Consider the following 18,561-nt stretch of genomic DNA (forward strand, 5'->3'; position numbering starts at 1 on the left):
TGAGCTCAGGTTGGCCCTGACCCCTCCATCAGTCACCAAGGGCTGCCTCGTAGCCAAACTGAGGTCATCACTCCAAGCAGCTTTGGAGCTAACCTGGCGGTGGTAGTCTTTGGTTACTATACCCTCCTCCCTTGGTCCCTAGGATGCTAAGCTCTGCCTCTCCTAACCTCTCTGACATCTCTCTCTGCACTTTGAACCCCCACTGCCACTTTAATTCAAATATCAAGACAGACAGACAACTTTATTCAGTTGTAGCAATGCTCCCCAACCTTTTGGCACCAGGGACCAGTTTCATCAAATACAATTTTTCCTCAGATGGTAGGGGGGTGGGCAATGGTGGAAAGCAGGAGGCAGAGCTCAGGCGGTGATGCTAATGTGAGTGAAGCTTCACTGGCCCCCTCCCACCTCCTGCTGTGCAGCCTGTTTCATAACAGGCCACCCAGACCAATACAGGTCTGAGGCCAGGGGCTGGGGACTCCTGAGCATAGGACATGGGCCACAGGATGCAAAAAAGCCAGGAGGACCCAATGTGGGGGAGGTGCCAGTGATGGTTTTTAGCCCAGCCATGTGGTGGTCCTCACCTCAATTCTGTGGCTGGACTTCTGTATAACTGGGTTTCCACTTCTGAGACACTTGCTGTATGGAGGGTCTTAAAGGCCACTTGGTACTGCATACCCATTCAAGGACTTTCCACCATGACCAGATCCCCAGGCATACCCAGTGCCAGCCCAAGCAGAATTGAGGGCCAGGGGCTAAGAGATGTTTGGTGTGTCCTCTGCCTGCTGGGCCCCTCACTTTGCAGAGGTAGGCACCTGGCCCAGAAGCTCCAGAGGCACCAAGAATGGGTTGAGGGGGCAGATCCCAGCTGCTTGCCAGGCAGATCTTGGTTCATCAGGACTGGTCTTCTCAGGGGTCTGGGGCGTAGCTGGGCTGGCCTCCTCTTGCCCCCTAGGGCCAGTCCCACAGTCCTTAGGCCCTGGTTGCAAGTTCTCACTGCTGGGGTCAGACTGGGGAGCCATCAGGCGTAGGTATGTATCCATCATATGCTCAACCAGGGCTGCACAGGGCAGGCGAGGCAGCTCCTCGGGTAGTGCCATGAGCAGGTCAAGGACCACTGCTGACTCTGGTGATGGATGAAGAGGGGAGGGATAAGAGAAGAGCAGGGTTTGCTGCCTGGAACCCCACCCCCAGAGCTCCCACCCCCCCATTCTTCTCACCAGCTGCGGAAAGCTCAGGGCCATGGCAGCTGTGGGAGATGGCAGACAAGTACTTGTAGATCTTCTCAAAGTCCACTACAAGGTCCTCCTCAGCAGAGAGGCCAGCCAGGAATTCAGAAGGTGTCTCAGGGCCGGGGCCAGGAGCCTCAGTACTCTGGTCTTTCTGCCCACTAGGGATGTTGAGGGGCAGCAGTTTCCCACGTGCCTGAGTGGGCTTAGAGGGCTTGGACTGCAGGAGGCTGGTGGGCTCCACAGCTGCAATGGTGAGCGCCTGGCAGGCAGAGAGATCAGGAAGGAAAAGGCAGAAGTCCTCCCTCAGCCACTCCCCTGCCCTGCAAACTGTGCTGAACCCTCCACCTCCGCCTGCTCACCCAGGGAAGGTGTCACATATAGGAAATGGCCTCAGAGTGGGGGATACTGAGGCTCAGGATGTCTCCTAACTGGCCAGTCACAAAGCTGGTAAGAGGAAGGGCCCAGGACACACCTCCACCTTATTTAGACTCTTCTATATGACCCTGTCCCCAGGGACACCCCCGGCCTGCCTAGGGGATGGCTGTACCTGTGAGAAAGCCACAGTCAGGGTTTCCTCCAGCGGGCCTGTTATCTTCTCTGCCAAATCCGTCCATACCTGGGCAGGGCAACCAGAAAGTACATGGTCAGCCTTGGGATCAACCCTCAGGAGTCCCCCAAGGTTTGCCCCTCCTGAGGATCACCTGACCAGTTTATCCTCCCAATTCTCACCCCATCTTCCAGGGACTGGCCCTGGGGAGCCTTGCCCTAACTCACCTCAATGGGGGCCGGAATCTGTGTTTCCAGGCGCCTCTGACCCTTTGGGCCACCTGAATGCACCCTCTGAATGGCTTCCCGGGCGACCCGGCCCTTGAGCTGCTTGAGGAAATCCCGAATCTGGGGAAGACAAATGAGGAGGATGAATGGGCCTTCTACAAACCCAGGGCTGGGGCAGAGAAGCCAAAGACCACTGCCTGCTCCAGAAGCCGGCCACTACTCCTTGCTTCCTGCAACCCCGTCGTTAAGGGCCACACAGATTGTGCCCAGGGTGTGGGAACAAGACGAAGATGCGAACTAACGAAAAGGTATGTATGGTCCAGGCCCTTCTGACTCCTCCCCGCAGCCAGGGCCCGTCCCCATTCTAAGCACTACCCTATTCACCTCCTACACTTCGTTCACTCCGCCCTGCCCCCCCCTTTTTTTTTTTTAAGATTTAGAGGGGAAGGGAAGGGGAGAGGGAGAGAAATAACAATGTATGGTTGCCTCTCATGCGTCCCCTGCCAGGAACCGAGAACTGGCCTGCAACCCAGGCATGTGCCCTTGACTGGGAATCGAACCGCGATCGTGTGGTTCACAGGCCCGCGCTCAATCCACTGAGCTATACCAGGCCAGGGCTCCCTGATTCTTATCTCTACCACATTCCCGCCTAGTCTCGCTGGGCCCAACGCCACGGATGCCCAGTGCGCCGCGTCTGGGTTCTACTCCGCGGGCGCCCCGCCTCTAAATTTTGCTTTTGCCTAGCCCCCAGCTCGTCCCGCCCACGCCCCGCCCTCAGACCCGCATATGCCCCGCCCCCAGCCTCGCGCTCGTCCCGCCCGTCCCGGAACACATCTCCAGGTCCTCCTCCAGCCTCGCTCTTTTCCCGGAGTCCCTCACCTCCGCCTCACTCCGGTCCGGCAGCTCCCCGGCCAGCTCGGCGGCGTCCGGCTCCGGATGGCCACGCCGCGTTTGCAGTAGTCGGAGCAGCTGCCGCTTCTCGCGGGCGCTCCAGACCGTGGTGCCGGCTACCTCGCCCAGATAGCGCGCCGGGGCAACTCGCCGCCGTTGTGGGGGCTTCATGCCGAAGAAGGCGGAGTAAGGTTTTCAGGCTCACTTCCCTGGAGGGCGGAGCTACGGAGGCCGCTGGGTCCGGAATGCACCAAGCGGAAGCGGAAGCAGACGGGGGCGTAGCTCTGTGACGCGAGTTAGAGGGACCCTGGTTGATAGGGTTTGGTAGAGGCTCTGACATCCGTATTGGCTGGGACGTACGTGATCCCCCCGCCCACATTTTATTTCATTAGTAAACTGGACTTCAAACCGCACATCTCATGCCTTTTCTCCATTTCTGGACTAAGTCTTGTGAAACTCCAACAGTGGGCTTTGCTTCTGGAAGAGGGGTGGGACCTGGCAGGAAGAGCAACTGTCCAGTCAGAGCCAAGAGCCTGGGCTGTGGCGTCGCCCGTCCGTGGGGACCTTGAGCAAGTGATTTAGATGTACCCAACTTCTGTTTTTTCGTTTATAAAAATAGAGCCCTGGCCGGTGTGGTTCAGTGTATTGAGTGCTGGCCTGCGAACCAAAGGGTCCCCGTTTGGATTCCTAGTCAGGGCACATGCACGACAGAAGGGGGCGAGATGTTTCTTTCCTTCCTTGTCTCTTTAAACATAAATTTTAAAAAAATTTTAAGGATTTTATTTATTTATCTTTAGAGGAGAAGGGAAAGAGAGAGGGAGAGAAATATCAATGTATAGTTGCCTCTCGTGCATCCCCTGCTGGGAACTGGTCTGCAACCCAGGCATGTGCCCTGACTGGGAATCGAACAGTGATCTCTGGTTCACAGGCCCGTGCTCAATCCACTGAGCTACACCAGCCAGGGCCTAAAAATATTTTTTAAATTTATTTTTAAAAGAGGGAGAGAAATATCAGTGTGTGGTTGCCTCTCACATGGCCCCCACTGGGGATGAGGCCCACAACCCAGGCATGTTCCCTGAGTGGGAATTGAACTGGCCACCCTTTGATTTGAAGCCTGCACTAAATCCACTGAGCCACACCAGAACTATGAAAACATTTAAAAAATAAATAAAGTCATCTCGTTTTTGTCAATGCTCGGGGGAGGAAGGAGCTGGGACAGGAGAGATTTACAGAGCTTTGCACTAGACAGAGAGGAGACTGGAGCAGAGGCCAGAGGTGGAGTCCCTAGCTAGGGCAGGGTTTAGACGGTGAGAGTGGAGAAGGCCTGGATTTGAGAAACTCGTAAGAGACAGGTGCTCCGGTGCTGGGATGGAGGAAGGAGGCAAGGTTTATTTAAAACCTCTGGGCTCTGGCCAGTGTAGCTCAGTGGACTGAGCACCAGCCTACAAACTGAAAGGTCTCCTATTCGATTCCCAGTTAGGGCACATGCAGTTTTGGCAGCCCTGGTCTTGTGAGAGGTAATCAATCAATGTTTTTTCCCCTCCCTTTCTCTCTCTCTAAAAAATTAAAATACAGCCCTGGCTGGTGTGGCTCAGTGGATTGAGTGCGGGCCTGTGAGCCAAAGGACCACGGGTTTGATTCCCAGTTGGGGCACATGCCCAGGTTGCAGGCTGGCTCCCCAGTGTGGGGTGTACAAGAGGCAACCAAACATTGATGTTTCTCTTCCTCTCTTTCTCCTTCCCTTCTGTCTAAAAATAAATAAAATATTTTTTAAAAACACAAAAAATTAACCTAGTAGAGTCTGGTACCCCTTTCTGTTTGGGAGAAAACCCCCTTCGGTCTTAGCAAAAGGGCCTATGAGCCCCACTGCTCCAGCCTGGACCTCTTGCAGCCTGGAATCCTCCCAGTCCTGATGCCAAGTCTTCATTTCCTGCCCCCCACCCCAACCCCTGTGCACAAGCATACTTCAGAACTCTAGGTAAGACCAGATGTTTATTTTGAGCCCTGGTGGGAGGAGAAGCGAGGAAGGCTGGGTGCAGGGATCTTGGTCTGTGATTCAGTGGGATCCGAGGTCTGGTCTGAGGAAAGTCTGCCTGGTGTAGCTCTTGACCTGGGAGTAGGCCATCCAAGTGTGCTAGGCAAGAGGATTCTACACATACTACTCAGACTACCTCCTCAGCTGATCATTGGCCTCCCCCATCAGAGTACATGCAGGAGTGAGGATGCTAGGTCTGAATCCCGAATTCTCACCTAGTGTGGTCCTAGACAGAGCCCAGGGTCCACCACAGGTGACCCAGTGCCTGAGTTCAAATCCCAGCTCCACCAAATTTTGTCTCCTTTGATAAATTCAGAATGCGCCGTTTTTAATGAGGGCTATAATAGAATAGTATCTATCTGAAGGTTTACATGAGGATTAAATTAGTTAATATATGTGAACTATTAGACACTTGCCAAAAGGCTGAGAAGTGGTATGTGTTAATATTTAGAATGCTGCGTGGAACAGAGAAGTGCTATGAAGTCATTATCATCACCTCCCTTCCTCCAGCTCTTTGGGCCCCATATTACACCTACACCTACACACACACTTACCTGCCTCACTGGGGTCTGGTGGGCTAGGGGTTGCTAGGCGAAGCTCTCCGGGCTGGGCCAGGAGGTAGGGGCGCTGGCACGGTAAGGCAGGCTGCGGAACAGTAGGGGTTGCTGAGTACTGGCGTGGTGCAGGGGCGCCCCCTGGGGGCTGCTGCGGGCGTAACGGAGCAGGTCTATAAATCATCAGCCCCCACTGGCTGGGATCGCAGTGACCCGGGTCTCGAAGCATGGGAATGGGCTGGGGACCCAGTGAAAGTCCAGGAGGGCCAAGGTTGGTACCTGAGGGTGCACACACGAGGCCGAACCCAGCAGCCACCACAGCGCCCAGCAAAAAGGCAGCCACTACCAGCGCCACCACTGGTGCGGGCTCCAGGGCCACTGGGGTGGGCACTGGAGGCTCTGGACGTACGGCTCTGCTGGGGATGTCCTTGGGTGGCCCTGCAGAGAGTACAACGCTGACACTGGGTCCACGCCCCAGCAGTCCTCCCCACCCCAGTTTTCTGGTCCCAGGGACCCCCCCCCCCCAAGAAAGACTGCACGCTCACTGAGGGGTGGCTGTGGAACGGTGACTACGATGGGCTGCGTAAGCGTGTGCATGTGAGGGCCATTGGTGTCCAGACTCTCGCTGCTGCCACTGCCCACGCACGCCTCATTCTGAGGCAGACACTGGAGAAGAGGGGAAGAAAGGGGCGGGGACATGAGGACCCTGGGAACCAGGGGCTGGTCACCAGGGCTCCCAAAAGATCTAAGTACACAGTACTCTTTGCAACCAGGAGCCCTACCACTAGACCCCTGGAAATCCAGTCCCTTGGGAGTCCCTGAGTCTAGCCCATAAGATATACAAGCAGTCAGACACCCAGGTCCTGAAGACTCTAAATTTCAGTCCCTTTAAGTTCACACAACCCAGTTCTCTAAGCATCTAACCTGTGAAGTCCAACATTAAGTACACAGTGATTCGGCCCCTTGCTGGCTTTCTTCAACCATCCGACCCTGGAGGGACCTCAAAGCCCAGCGCAAGGGATCTGAGTGCCCTGTCCACGGGGGAATTCAGTGCCCATGCCCTGTCCCCCGAGGAACCTTTATGTCGAGCCCCTTGGGCCCCTCGACGGCCCTGTGCCCAGCCACCAGCCTGAGACCCAGTCCCTACCCCCAGCTCCAAGGCACCCTGACCCCAAGATCCCCAAATTCCGAGGGGCCCTTCCTTCAGATGCTGGAAACGCTCTGGTCCAGCCCCTTGACCAGCCCCAGGAGCCCAGACTCCCTGCTGTGCGTCCCCGCACCGGCGACGGGGGTGACAGCGTCAAAGGCCCTGGAGTTTGGTGTGCTCCCCGAAGGCAGCGATGGCGGCTCAGCTGGCAATGTAAGAATTGTACAGAGGCATTGAAGACCAGGCGCAGACGGAAGCTGAAGTGGGCGGCCCAGGGTCGAGGTGGCGGGAAGGTGACAGAAGAATCGGCAGGACAGCCGCCATGCAGTAGTGCCAGGGCGGGCCCCGGGGCCGGACGCGAGGACGGTGTCACCCAGCAGCTGTGCAAGGACAGGCCCCAGCGCCGGGAGGGACGGGCCAGGGCTGCCTGAATGGGTTTGGGAGGTGTTATGGGGTGAAGTGCCACGGTCAGGATCGACTGTCCCCACCGACCCACCCCTGGGCCTAGCGCACCCCAGTCCACACCTGCACAAACACGCGGCTGTCCGCTGGGACCTCGAGTGGCCCCGCACGGCACTGGAAGGTATCCTCCATATCTGACAGCTCTAGTCTGAAAAGGGGTCCGCGCAGCCATGGCCCAGGCGCAGCTCGGAAGGGGGATACTGGCGAGTAAGAGAGTTGCAGAGAAGGGAGGACGCGCTGCGCCTTGGCCCCTTGGGTACATGCTCCAACCTCCTAACCTGCTTTGGAAAATGGATACAGTGCAGGATATACTCTTAACGCTCAGCTCCTCGCCTTGATCAGTGCCAGTTGGGACAGCATGATGTCCTCCCTGGAGGCCTGGATACTTCACAGCCCAGCAACTGAGGCTGGGCACAAAGCTGCGCACCCCTTGGGGGGGTGCTCCCCTTTCTGGACCCTGAGTTCCTCCCCCACAGTGAGTGAGGAAATTCCAGACTGGAAAGGGGGTGAGGGGCTATGGATTGCAGCAGGGTTAGTCTCGGGGCAGGAGTGTTGGCTTCATCCTTCCCTAAGGGCACATAGGTGCTGTCATCAACTCGGGAGGTGGGGGAGGAAGGGGTAGGACAGGTGCTTTCCCACAGCCCTTCTGGCACAGCCTAAGCCCCGCCAGGCCACCAGGTTCTGGGGCTTTTGCCTTACTCCCAGGCTTGAGGCGGCAGCAGCAGCAGGGAGCACAGACAGGGGTCTCCTAACACCGGATGACATGGGCAAGCGGCGCACACACAGACATATGGAGGTCTGCCTTCAGCTGGGTCCTTGTCTCTGACATGCAGGACCACCCCCTGCCCCACACATTCCCTAAAAGCATTTGCACAGCCTTCTCCTCCCCCCACCCCCAGTCCTTGCCCTAACTGTGACTGCTGAGGACTTTGAAGAAGCTGGGGATCTTAGAGAACCTGGAAATGGGGGACAGGGATAGACCCCACCACTCACCCACCCCTTCCCACGGGCAAAATACACTGGAGGCTGAGGAAGGGTGGCACAGGAATCGGTGCACGAAGGCACACGTCTCCCAGCCCCACATACCAGGAAGCCTACTAGGCGAGGCAGAGACCCCATGGAGCAGGACCAGCATCAGGAGCGTGGGGCACAGCATGCTGGACTTGCTATGTCGTGTGTGTGGGTGTTGGAAGCTGAAGCACCAGCTCCGGTGGCACCCAGGCCCGGCAGATGGCCCTGTCCTTGGCTGGGCAACCACGCCCCAAGGCAAAGAGCGGGGCGGGGGCGGCAGGCTGAGGGGCTGACACCAGAGCCCTTGCCCAAGGCCTGCCAGGAATTAAGAGCTCCTCTAAAGCAGGATGTGTGGCTACTGGGGGTCAGACGTCCCTCTATAGTGCCTGCTTGGTATCAGGCAATTCACTACAAAAGCCACCTTGCCAAGCCCCAAATGTGCCTGTTTTCCTTTTGATGTAGAGACCTCATCCACCACCAGCATGACACCACTCCCCAGCGCCCCCACCCCAAAGTCAGGGTTTACAAACCCTTTCCATACCACACTCTGCAGAGGCTCAGGTCACACCACACACCCAGTGGAAGAAAAGGGAGGGGTTTTATTCTCAAGCATCTAAGGATTTACAAAGAAGGGTGTTTCATTTTAAAAAGAGAAGGGGCAATACTGGCAGCCTGAGAAGGGGTTGTGGGCTGGGCCAGGCTGCCCCAGTCTCCTGCCTGCCTGCTCAAACCTCTGCCTGGTCCAGAAGGATGGCTGGTGACTGGAGACAGAGGGGGGAGAGGTTCCCCCAGGGCTCCCACTTAACACTAAAGGGGAGGGGCAGGCGGACACACTCACGAAACAAAAGTTAAATAAAAACACACCTGGGCAGCCGGCCCCTGGCGGTTGCTGGCCCTGGAACCAGCCACTTAACCTTGCGGTTACAGGCCAAAGCCTCCAGGGCTGGGACCCCGTAGGGTGGAGCCCAGCCAGTTGGCCCCCCACCCTGCCCCAACCCCTCACAAAGGGGACTTGGGCAAGAGAGGGGCCACTCTCCACCCTCTCCCCAGGAGGGGGGGGGGAGCAGAGAGAAAATGCAGAGTACTTTTAAACATGCAGCCTTTTGTGACTATGTTAGGAAAATGACAGGAATTGACAGGGTGGAGAGAAGTTGCAGCAACGCCTAGGCTGAGCTTCGACCGTTCCAGCTATGCCCAGGGAGGCTCCTCTCCTTGGGTGCTGGTTGATTTCTGTGTGCGTGTGCGTGTTTTGTCCACTAATTTGCATGCATCACCAACATAAGAAGGAAAACACCCCTCTCCTGCTCTGGCTGCTGCAGAGGGGCTGGGGGGAGGGGCCCTATGGGCCAGCTTTAAGGTGGGCTAGAGGACTGGCCAGCTCTGGGGGAATCGAGGGGCACCATGTAGGTGGTGACTGCCTTTACACGCCTGGCCCTCAGTTTGTCCCACCTCTGTCCCTGTCACACATCCTCGAACCCCCACATCCATTCCCTGTACCCTCCATCCCTACCTCCCATCCTCCACTCTCCCCTCCCTGCCACACCTGCATTTCCTGCCACCCACCACATTCCATACTCACCTTCCCTGAAGGCCACCCTGCGTGGCCATGGCCCCATGGGCTCCCTCTGAACTACCTGAGGTCCTCAACTCATCCCAAGCTGTGGCCAGTCTCCAGCCCCAAGGGAAGAGCTCCTGTCCCCAGTACCCACTTTTGGGACTAGTTTCTCCAGGTCAGGCTGACAAGGCACAGTGGCCCAGACCCCTGCCTGACTCCTGGCCCCAGCCCTCCAGTGCCCAGGGTAGGTTGTGGGCTATACCACAAGCAGCTAAACATGACTTTGGTAAAAGTTTCTGAAGATACCAACAAGCCCCATGAGAACAAGCTCTTCTTCCTCCCTCTGTCCCCCAAACACCCCACCAAGTACAATAATTTACAATAAACTCCAAAAAGGACCCCCTGAGTTCAAAGAGAGAGAGAGAGAGAGAGAGAGACAGACAGACAGACAGACAGACAGACAGAGCGAGCACACACACACACACACACGCAACAGTGCGCAGCCTGGGTCAGCTGCAGTCACAATGCCCAGACTGCCTTCCTGGGATGAGGATGCCAGCCAAAAGACTCATTGCTCACCACAGGCCTAAGAGGACTGAGGGGTCCCATTGTGGGTGGCAGAGCCTGGGCGTGGGCCAGGAGAGAGACAGAGGCAGGAAAGGAGACAGCGGAAACCAGAGAGGCAGGAAGGGATGTGAAAGAGGCAGGTGGAGACAGAGAATGTGTACCACGGAAGGCGGAAAGGGCAACATGGGGCGACTGTGGGACGATGCAGGACAGGTGACTCTCTCCTGGCCTGTGGTGGCCACCCCAGCCCAGAGGTTACGACTGAATAAATAGTGAGTCTGCTCTCGACCTGTCGTCTTCCATTCACAGTGTCTGTAGGGGGACTCGTACAGTCGGCTGACCCCAGGACTGGAGGGGCTAGGGCCTGGCAGGCCCATCTGTCCATGGCTGCTGGGTAGGGAGTCAGGGTTGGGTTGGCATCCCATACTTTGTCCTCAGCCCTCGGCGGCCGTCCAGTTCCCAGGTCTCCCCTGGTGGGTAGCTGGGTGGCCAGGTAGGGAAGAGGGGGCCTGTGGACACTTCCCCGGCCCCCATGATGGGGCTGGCCGCCACCATGCAGCTACCTGAAGAAGGGCAGGTGGTGTTGGTTTAGGACTCCACTAGTCCTCGGTGACTCGGTCTTCGCCATGACATCCTTGAACCAGGATGCCACATCCACCTCCAGCGTCTCATAGTGCTTGATAAAGCTGTGTTCCTGCAGTGCCCAAGAGGGGTGTTTAGGACAAGGGCAGCTTCCCTGCTGGCCCCACCAAGGCCCTGGGTGTCCAGAGCAGTGAGTTGTGGGGAGTGAGGCTGGGACAAGGTAGGGAGGGGCTTCAGATACTCACAAGTAGCTTATTGTACTTTGGTCTCTTCCTGTGATCCTTAGTAAGGCTGGAAACGGAGAGGAGAGGGAGGTGAGGAGCTGGAGACAGGCCCAGCCATGCCACCTGCTGAGCCAGGGGTCTGCAAAAGCTGTGGGAAGGAGATTGTCTTCCCAGCCCTGTGCCATGAGCTGAAACACCTCAAAGGACCCAGGGACTGCACTGACCTGGGTGGGGGCCTGAACTGTGTCATGAGGTGCCAGTAGGAGGAGTTCCCCGGAGAGAGAATCCAACACAGACATCCTGCCTGTGTAATTCTGCTTGTTGGTGCAGAATGCTTTGAGCCCTCTGACATCTGACCTCTGACGCCCATGGCCATCTAGCCAAATGCTCTGGAGCCAGCTGTCCCCTCATGCCCAGTCTGAACCCAGGTCATGGGTCATGGCTCCCAGGGCTCCAGCTCCTGCCTGCAGCCCCTGCCCTAAGTTCCTTCTGGCCCACAGCTGCCCAACCCCCATGAAGGAGGGCTTGCCATTCCCCTCAGGCTCCACAGCTTCCCCGCTGCCCTGAACTTGGGCCACACCTGACCTGCCCACCTCCCCCAGCAGAGCGCTGGGGTAGAGGCTCCTCACCAGTCTTTGACGAAGGACTGAAAGTCCCCCGAGAAACCCATGTGGCTGGGCAGGAGCGGGGGCTCTTCCTGCAGGACCTTGGTGAGGACCTCAAAGTCCGTCTTACAGTTCTTGTAGGGAAACTGTCCTGTCGCCAGCTCCACCTGGGGAGAGATGGAGGGCTGGGTCGGCCAAGGACGGGCCCCTGCCCGCACCCCCCCCCGCTGTCCTTCTGTACCCCAAGAATGGGTCAGCCCAGCTCTCAGAAGGAGGGACGCCAACTCACCAGGGAGATGCCCAGGCTCCACACATCAGCCCGGATGTCATAGTCTGGCTTAGTGGGATCCGGGGGGTCAATGCGCTCAGGCTACAGGGAAAAGGCAGGGGAGAGTAAACAGGGAAAAGGGGAGAAGGAACCCCTGTGGCTGGGGCAGGTGCACCGCCCAGGTCCCCAGGCGGCCTGCCCACTGGGCCCCCACTTACTGCCATGTAGGCAGCACAGCCAGCGCTCCGCGTTTTGGCCTTGGAGTCGACAAGGCGGCCACTGATGCCAAAGTCGCAGAGCTTGATTTGGCCCCGCTCGTCCAACAGGATGTTGGAAGGCTTGACATCCCGGTGGATCACCCCGTGCTTCTCTTTCAGGTAATACAACGCCTTCACAATCTTTGAGGAAAGGGGAGGGTGCTGTGACTAAGTCAAGAAGGGGGTAGATGGGGCCTGGGCAGCCAGCCTCAGCCCTTGCCCAGCTGGCCACTCACCGCTACCGTCATCTTGCCCAGGATCCGCTCAGGGATGGGGCCCTGCATCCGCTTCTTCAGCTTCTCAGCACAGGTGCCCATGAGCTCCATGGCAATGAAGACATCTGTCTGCAGGGGCAGCAGGCATGGCTTTGGGGCAACTGTACCCTCTTTCCCACCCCAATCAGAGGAAGAGGGCAGTGGCTCAGGGACAGGCTCAGAGTGGCGAGGGAGACTCGAGGAAGTGGGCAGACAAGGTGGGACACGGCAGTTGGGCTCACGTTAGTGATGAAGGTCCCAAAGCACTGCACAATGTATGGGCAGTCATGGCTCTTGAGTACCACGTCCAGGTCCATGAGGATCCGCTTGTTCTCTTCTTTGTTCCCCGAACGTCGCATTTGCTGCACAGGATGGCGTGGGGAGGAGAGGAGATCCTAAGCACCAGACCTGAAGGGCATGGGATTTACTTGGGCAGGGTGGAGGCTCACCTTCACAGCAATGATGTGGCCCGTCTTTCTGAAGCGCATCTTCCATACTTGGCCGCAGGTGCCACTGCCCATCTCCCCCAAGTTCTCCAGGTCGTTGATTTCCGCCTGGTAGCGCTGGTGAGGAGAGTTGGGGCTGGGGGTCTGCCTAGCCTCTGTCCCACCACACAGACCCAGCCTTGCTGAGACCTGCCCACACCCTGTGGGCTGGGGGAAGGGTGGTACCTGGCCGCCGATGGTCAGGTAGCCTGTCTGCTTCATGATCTCCTGCAGCTTCTGGTCAATCTCAATACTGAAGGAACAGGGAGCACATGTGGGTGGAGGTGTGTCCTGACCAACCTGAGGCCACCCCAGCTCCCAACAGGCAGGGATTCCTACAAATTTCACCACCCCCTCCCTGGGGCCAACCCAGAGGCTCTCCCCCACACTGACCTCCCACAGGTCAGCTGGCCCTGCTCCGAAGGCTCACCTCTCCATGCTTCGGGGTGTAAACAAGGTGGATGGGAGCCCCAGCATGTGACGGGGCCTTGTCGGGGGCGTAGGTTGCTGTGGGGAGCTCTCGGAGGATGGTGAGCGGCTGCCGCCATCGTTGGCCAGTGGGAGCTGCAGGGCTGGGAGGAGGCGAGAGCCAGGGGCGTGCAGAGGGTTAGTATCCAGCTGGCCCCACCTCCAGTGCTGACACTCTTTGGGGCTAGGGACCTTAATCTTCCCCTCCCAGGCATCTTCGCATTGGCTAGCATAGCCTTCTGCCCTGCTGGGTGGGAGGAACTGGGGTCTGCCCCCTTGGCACCACTCTCAGGGTACCTCCTCCATGCCCCTGCTCTGAAAGTAGATAGAGTGGGCTGGCTGGGAATGGCGGTCCTCAGAGGCTGAGGGTTTATGCCCAAGTCTATGCTGCTAGTGTCATGAGGTCTGATGGTGAAGACTAATGGTATCTCTCAGCCAGGCACCCTCCCTGGCATGCCCCCTTTCCTCCCCACCTCTGCCACAGTGCCCATGCTTGGGGCCCTGTGAGGAAGGACTGCCTGCCAGGAGCAGCCTGAAATTTAGTCCTGTGGGCTAAAATAAATTTGGCTGCCCAACCAGAGTAAGGCAGACTGCCTTAGGGAGACAATGGGCGATGGACCCAGACTTCCCACGTCCCATGTTCTGTTCCAGAGTCAGGGAGGGCCACCCTCTGGGGAGCAGGTTCTTCTTTGAGCTTCCCAACCTGGCCTGCAGAGCTGGGGCTGACAGGGACGGGGCAGGGACAGGATCCCAGACTGGGCCTGTGTGCTGATGATGGAGGGTTCCGACTGGCGCCGCCCCTACAGAACTGGCGGGATTTGGAAGGGGTGCTGGGCCAGGCAGAGGTTTGGTTCTTTCCAGCAGCCTGCATGCGGATGGCTTGAGCATGCTGCAGGCAGCCAGGCAGGCAGGCAGGCAGGCAGTGGGCAGGCAGGGGACACCCCAGGACAGGCAGGGAGCGTTAGGGGATGGGATGGCAAGAGACAGACAGACAGGAGCCAAGACTGGGGCCCAGCTGCCCAAGACTAGGGTGCTACACAGACAGGCCAGAGAGGCCCAGACAGGAGAGCATGTTTGCTGAAGGGCTGGGAGCCTCCCTTGGCTGGGCTGGCAACAGGATGGAGGAGCAGGGGCCACTGTGGCCCCAAGAGAAGACTGGCAATCCTCCATTGAACCTTCATCCCCCCAGGCCCAGCACTCTGGCTGGAGAGGGAACTGGCTACAAGTGCCCTTCCAGGTACACCTTTCCATGGAGAGCAGGCCTTGGGCTTGCTCCCAGCTGATGCCCCTCCTCTCTCCACACCTCCTGCCACAGCCCACGAAGTCCTCCGGCAGTTCTGTGAGCACCTGCTGACGCAGGCCAGTGACCATGGGGTGTGCTTGAACTGCTGGCAGTTGGGCACTTTCCTTGCCCTGTTGGTCCAGGTCCCCGATCCCAGCCAGAGTGCGGGGGCAGGTATATGACCTTGGCCTGCAGGTTCTAGAAAAGGTGCAGGTGCTGCAAGGGCCTGGCAGCAATGAAGAGCTTGGGGGACCACAGGGACAAAGTCAAACCCAGCACCCTTGACTTCCACGCCCTGCCCCATCCTGGCTGTGTAAAGAATGTCCTTATACCTTGGCTCTACCATGGCCTGAACCATAGTGCTAAGCCCCTCTGCCCCACACTGAACGGCGTCACCTGGTACTCCTACACTTGGACCCTCTTGAGATACTTCCAGGTTCTCATCCCAAGAGGTATCTCGACCTCTTTTCTGCCCTGAACTATCAGCTCTCTGGGGAGAGGACCACATTCCTACTCTTGAAACACTTTGGTGCCCCATGTGTCTCCTCCCTCACACAGGCCACTGGACGTTTGTGAGCTGCCCCAGAGCCTCAGAAAAGGCTGCAGGCAGACAGAAGCTACCACCACCCCTGCAAACTGAAGCACAGTGGGATGTGAAGTGGCTGGAAGGGAGGTGGGGTGGGGAGAGTAGGAATACATAATGTCCCAGCATGGTCACTGAGCACCGAGCTGGTGATGGGCCACACAGCAGATCAGGGGAACAGAGGGAGAGCATGAAGATGAATGAGAGAGACGAAGATGAATGAATAAGAGAAAAGGCGGGGACATGAGGGCATGCGGCTATCTGGAGCCACAGGTGTACCAGGTTGTCAGCCAGCATACATGCCCACACACATAAGTCATGGCAAAACCCCCATATGCAGACAAGTAGACAGTACAACCATCTTACACACACACTCGAAGTTGTACACATACAACTGTCCAATCTAGTCCCATTTACCCACAAGGACCAACAGGACCAGACCTCCAGCCTGGTCAATCTCACAAAGACCCAAGCATGGGCTCGCCCTGTACACATCCATTCCCAGTCCCACTGGCACCTGCACTCAGGTCTTGGCAGGGCTATTCCTCCGCCTCCATTTGCACACCCCTCACCCTCGATAAGACTTTGCTCAATCCCTCCCATCTCCAGAGGCTTGCCTCAACCTCCCTACTACAGCACCTTTGCCCCTGCTTTACTTTGCCCTTAAGGCTCATAGCCTCCTCTGCTCTCTGACCAGGAATCCTCTCATTGTTCCCACCCCCAGTCCACCCCTAGTGCAGCATTAGCTGCTCAAGGAGAGGAATCTGGTCCATTTTATTCATTGCTGTGTCCCTGGAGCCTGGAGAAGGCACAGCACATAGAGGCCAAACATGTTCCCTTAATTGCTGAAATGGATCTGTAGGCACAGCTCATGCACTGGTCCCATTTTCTCTCCTTCTCACCACACACACATGTACACACATGGGACTCTCTCATAAGTGACACACTACCAGTCAGTGAGGGAGCCCAGTTCCTCCTCCAGGGAGGCCAAACCTGCATCCAAGAGGATGGGAGAAAGGGGAGGTGAGAGGACACAGAAGAGGAGGCAAGGTAGGCCTGATGTGGCTCCCGTGGAGGGAGAGTGAGAGTTCAAGAAGATGCGTATGTGTGTGTGCGCGTGCACACACACGTGTATACACACAAACACACACAGCACAGAGGGACAGGGAGATGGGATTCTGCGGCCAGGGCAGCGGTTAGGTCAATGGTGCAGATGTCCAAGCAGCAATGATAAAAAGGCTGGTACCTGCTCGTTGGGACGGGGCAGGAGCAGGGCTTAGAGTGATCACAATAACTGGATGGGGAGAAGGAAGAAAAAAACAACACCACGATAAATCACAACAGAAACAATCGATTTGTCCAAAAGAAAAGAAATCAAATCATAATGAGGAGAAGGGGGAGGCACAAGGCACCAAACTGCAGAGATGGGTAGAAACCAACAGATGGGAGGACTGGAAGGATGGATGGAGCTGACGCAGACACAGATGCCTAGAGTGGGGTTCCTCAAGGGCCTGCCTGCCTTGGGCCTTGCCGTGCCTCACTGTGCACCTGGGACAGCCACCCCCATAAGGCAACCCAGGCCCCATACCCAACCCTGTCTTGTTCACTTGGGGCTGGGGTGGGGGGAGGGAAGGGCAGCACCACAGATCCAGCAGGGATCCTCCAGTCCTGGCTGGGCTTCCTGCCCCAGAGTGTGTCCAACACTAGCATCGCTACTTTGTTACTTTTTCTGGGCTTCCCAAGAGACCCCCTCAGGGAGGAATCCAAGCTGACCCAGAGAGGGTAGGAGGCAGGGAAGGGGCGTGGGCCCTATACACAGACAGGTGGGTGTCAGGCTATGAAAGTCAGGCTGGGGGAGTAGGAGGTAGTCTGAGTACCCAGATATAGGGCATCTTCTCCCTCCTGTCGGGCTGACCCCATTGGAACTACATAAGCTACAAGGGTCAATCAGAGAGGATACTGAGGAGGGCAAGAAAGACACCGGAAGCATGTGGGTTGCTGTTCATCAGGCCTGCAGGGAAGGGGGAAACTGATGCCCTCCAGCTGAGAGGATTTGAGAAGAGAGTTCTGTGGGATATAACAAGAAGACTAAATGTGGTCATGGTGATCCCAAAGCAGATGGGTATGTTGGGGGAACCCTCGATTTCAGATGCCAGGAAAGTAGGCACTGAGATGGTGGAATCAGAGGATAGGTGTATGAGTACTGGGATGCTAGATATCACCATATTGGCCTCAGGTGTCTCTAGGCCAGGTCAGTGAGTGTGTGGGGAAAAGGAAGTTACCTGAGTCCAGATGACAAAAACTCCAGGTTGGGGGTTGGGTGTGTATTTTTCAGAGGCTGGACAGTCACCAGGATGCTGGTAGTGAAACTGGTCAGAAGAGTATAGAGGACTGGGGTATGTGAACAGAGTGGGGATCTGCTGAGCCCAATGACAGTCTAACTGTGGAGTAGGGATCCCCAATCACAGGGAGGGAGTGGGAGAATCACTTGGTCAGAGGAATAAAGAGGGGTTGCATGTGGTCAAGTAACCTCAGGGGTCCCCAGGCCAGGTGTTGAATTATGAGTGGATCATCCCTTGAGCCCGAGTGACAAGGATCCAGCAGTGGGTAGGAGCCTCTTGACAATCGCTAAGATGGTGAGAGTTGAACCACCTGGTGAAAAGGGTTGTATGCGTTGTTTCCAGGGGACCTGGATGTAGTCAGGATCGCGTGGAGTAGGGTGACAGAGGCTCCGCAGATCACAGTGATGGGGGAGGGTCACCAGGTGGGGGTGGTCTTCACCTGGAGCCCGGTAACTAGCCTCCCGGGACCCATAAGGGGAAATCCCCCAGACCGGGAAAAGGCCGCCAGGAAGCCCGCCAGCCCCACGGCCCCGGGGTCACCGTGACCCTCTCCACGTAGGCCGACAACTGGGGGGGTGGCGGTGAGAAGCAAGAGCGCCCCGGAAGCGGGGGCGGGGCTAAGAGCGGGGGCGGGGCCTCCCGCAGAGCGCGCCCCGCCCCGCCCGCCCCCTCCCCCACGCCGCCGTGCTTACTGGGCCTGGGCCGCTGGGGACTGATATCTAGGTTGAGGTCGATCCTCCGACGGGCCTCGCGGTTCTCCTGCTTCAGCTTTGCTTCCAGGCGGGACAGCTTCTGCTCCAGGGAGGACGCCGCCATCTTCCCCGCCGCCGCCGCCGCCGCGCACCTCCCCACCGCCCGTCAGCCCGGCAGACAAACACCGCACTGCGCCTGCGCTTGGATGACCCCGCCGAGCCGCCGTCTTGTCCCGCATGGCGCATGCCCCTGGTGCTCACCCGCTAGTCCAGGAGCGAACCTCCGCGCGTGCG

At 57.7% G+C, this 18,561-nt stretch overlaps 3 protein-coding genes across 6 annotated transcripts; all 3 read right to left on the bottom strand.

The window, feature by feature from the left end:
• Positions 1–222: 222 nt before the first annotated feature.
• On the bottom strand, positions 223–3,219 carry SNAPC2 (small nuclear RNA activating complex polypeptide 2). Its single transcript, XM_037056604.1, has 5 exons — positions 2,883–3,219; positions 2,004–2,123; positions 1,777–1,845; positions 1,218–1,488; positions 223–1,123 (listed from the first exon to the last, which is right to left on the bottom strand). The coding sequence occupies exons 1-5, from the start codon at positions 3,063–3,065 to the stop codon at positions 792–794; spliced, it is 975 nt and encodes a 324-aa protein (XP_036912499.1). The 5' UTR covers positions 3,066–3,219; the 3' UTR covers positions 223–791.
• A 1,724-nt stretch (positions 3,220–4,943) lies between these two features.
• TGFBR3L (transforming growth factor beta receptor 3 like) lies at positions 4,944–7,532 on the bottom strand. 2 transcript variants are annotated; one of them, XM_037056609.1, is made up of 6 exons: positions 7,156–7,532; positions 6,764–7,057; positions 6,029–6,149; positions 5,763–5,921; positions 5,484–5,574; positions 4,944–5,004 (listed from the first exon to the last, which is right to left on the bottom strand). In XM_037056609.1, exons 1-5 carry the CDS (start codon positions 7,222–7,224, stop codon positions 5,507–5,509), a joined length of 711 nt encoding a protein of 236 aa, XP_036912504.1. In that variant the 5' UTR covers positions 7,225–7,532; the 3' UTR covers positions 4,944–5,004; positions 5,484–5,506. The 2 variants fall into 2 exon arrangements, with proteins under 2 accessions (XP_036912504.1, XP_036912503.1); XM_037056608.1 differs by having other exon boundaries at positions 4,962–5,921.
• A 2,966-nt stretch (positions 7,533–10,498) lies between these two features.
• On the bottom strand, positions 10,499–18,466 carry MAP2K7 (mitogen-activated protein kinase kinase 7). Of its 3 annotated transcripts, XM_037056606.1 has the most exons (12): positions 18,268–18,464; positions 16,480–16,527; positions 13,331–13,472; positions 13,087–13,153; positions 12,865–12,978; positions 12,658–12,777; positions 12,398–12,505; positions 12,123–12,302; positions 11,926–12,006; positions 11,661–11,803; positions 11,053–11,098; positions 10,499–10,919 (listed from the first exon to the last, which is right to left on the bottom strand). In XM_037056606.1, exons 1-12 carry the CDS (start codon positions 18,389–18,391, stop codon positions 10,785–10,787), a joined length of 1,308 nt encoding a protein of 435 aa, XP_036912501.1. In that variant the 5' UTR covers positions 18,392–18,464; the 3' UTR covers positions 10,499–10,784. The 3 variants fall into 3 exon arrangements, with proteins under 3 accessions (XP_036912501.1, XP_036912502.1, XP_036912500.1); XM_037056607.1 differs by lacking the exon at positions 16,480–16,527; XM_037056605.1 differs by lacking the exon at positions 16,480–16,527 and having other exon boundaries at positions 12,865–13,153; positions 18,268–18,466.
• Between the last annotated feature and the right edge of the window lie 95 nt (positions 18,467–18,561).

The sequence above is a fragment of the Sturnira hondurensis genome, unplaced genomic scaffold (assembly GCF_014824575.4).
Source record: "Sturnira hondurensis isolate 20B ecotype Veracruz unplaced genomic scaffold, ASM1482457v3 Scaffold0009087, whole genome shotgun sequence".
NCBI lineage: Eukaryota > Metazoa > Chordata > Mammalia > Chiroptera > Phyllostomidae > Sturnira > Sturnira hondurensis.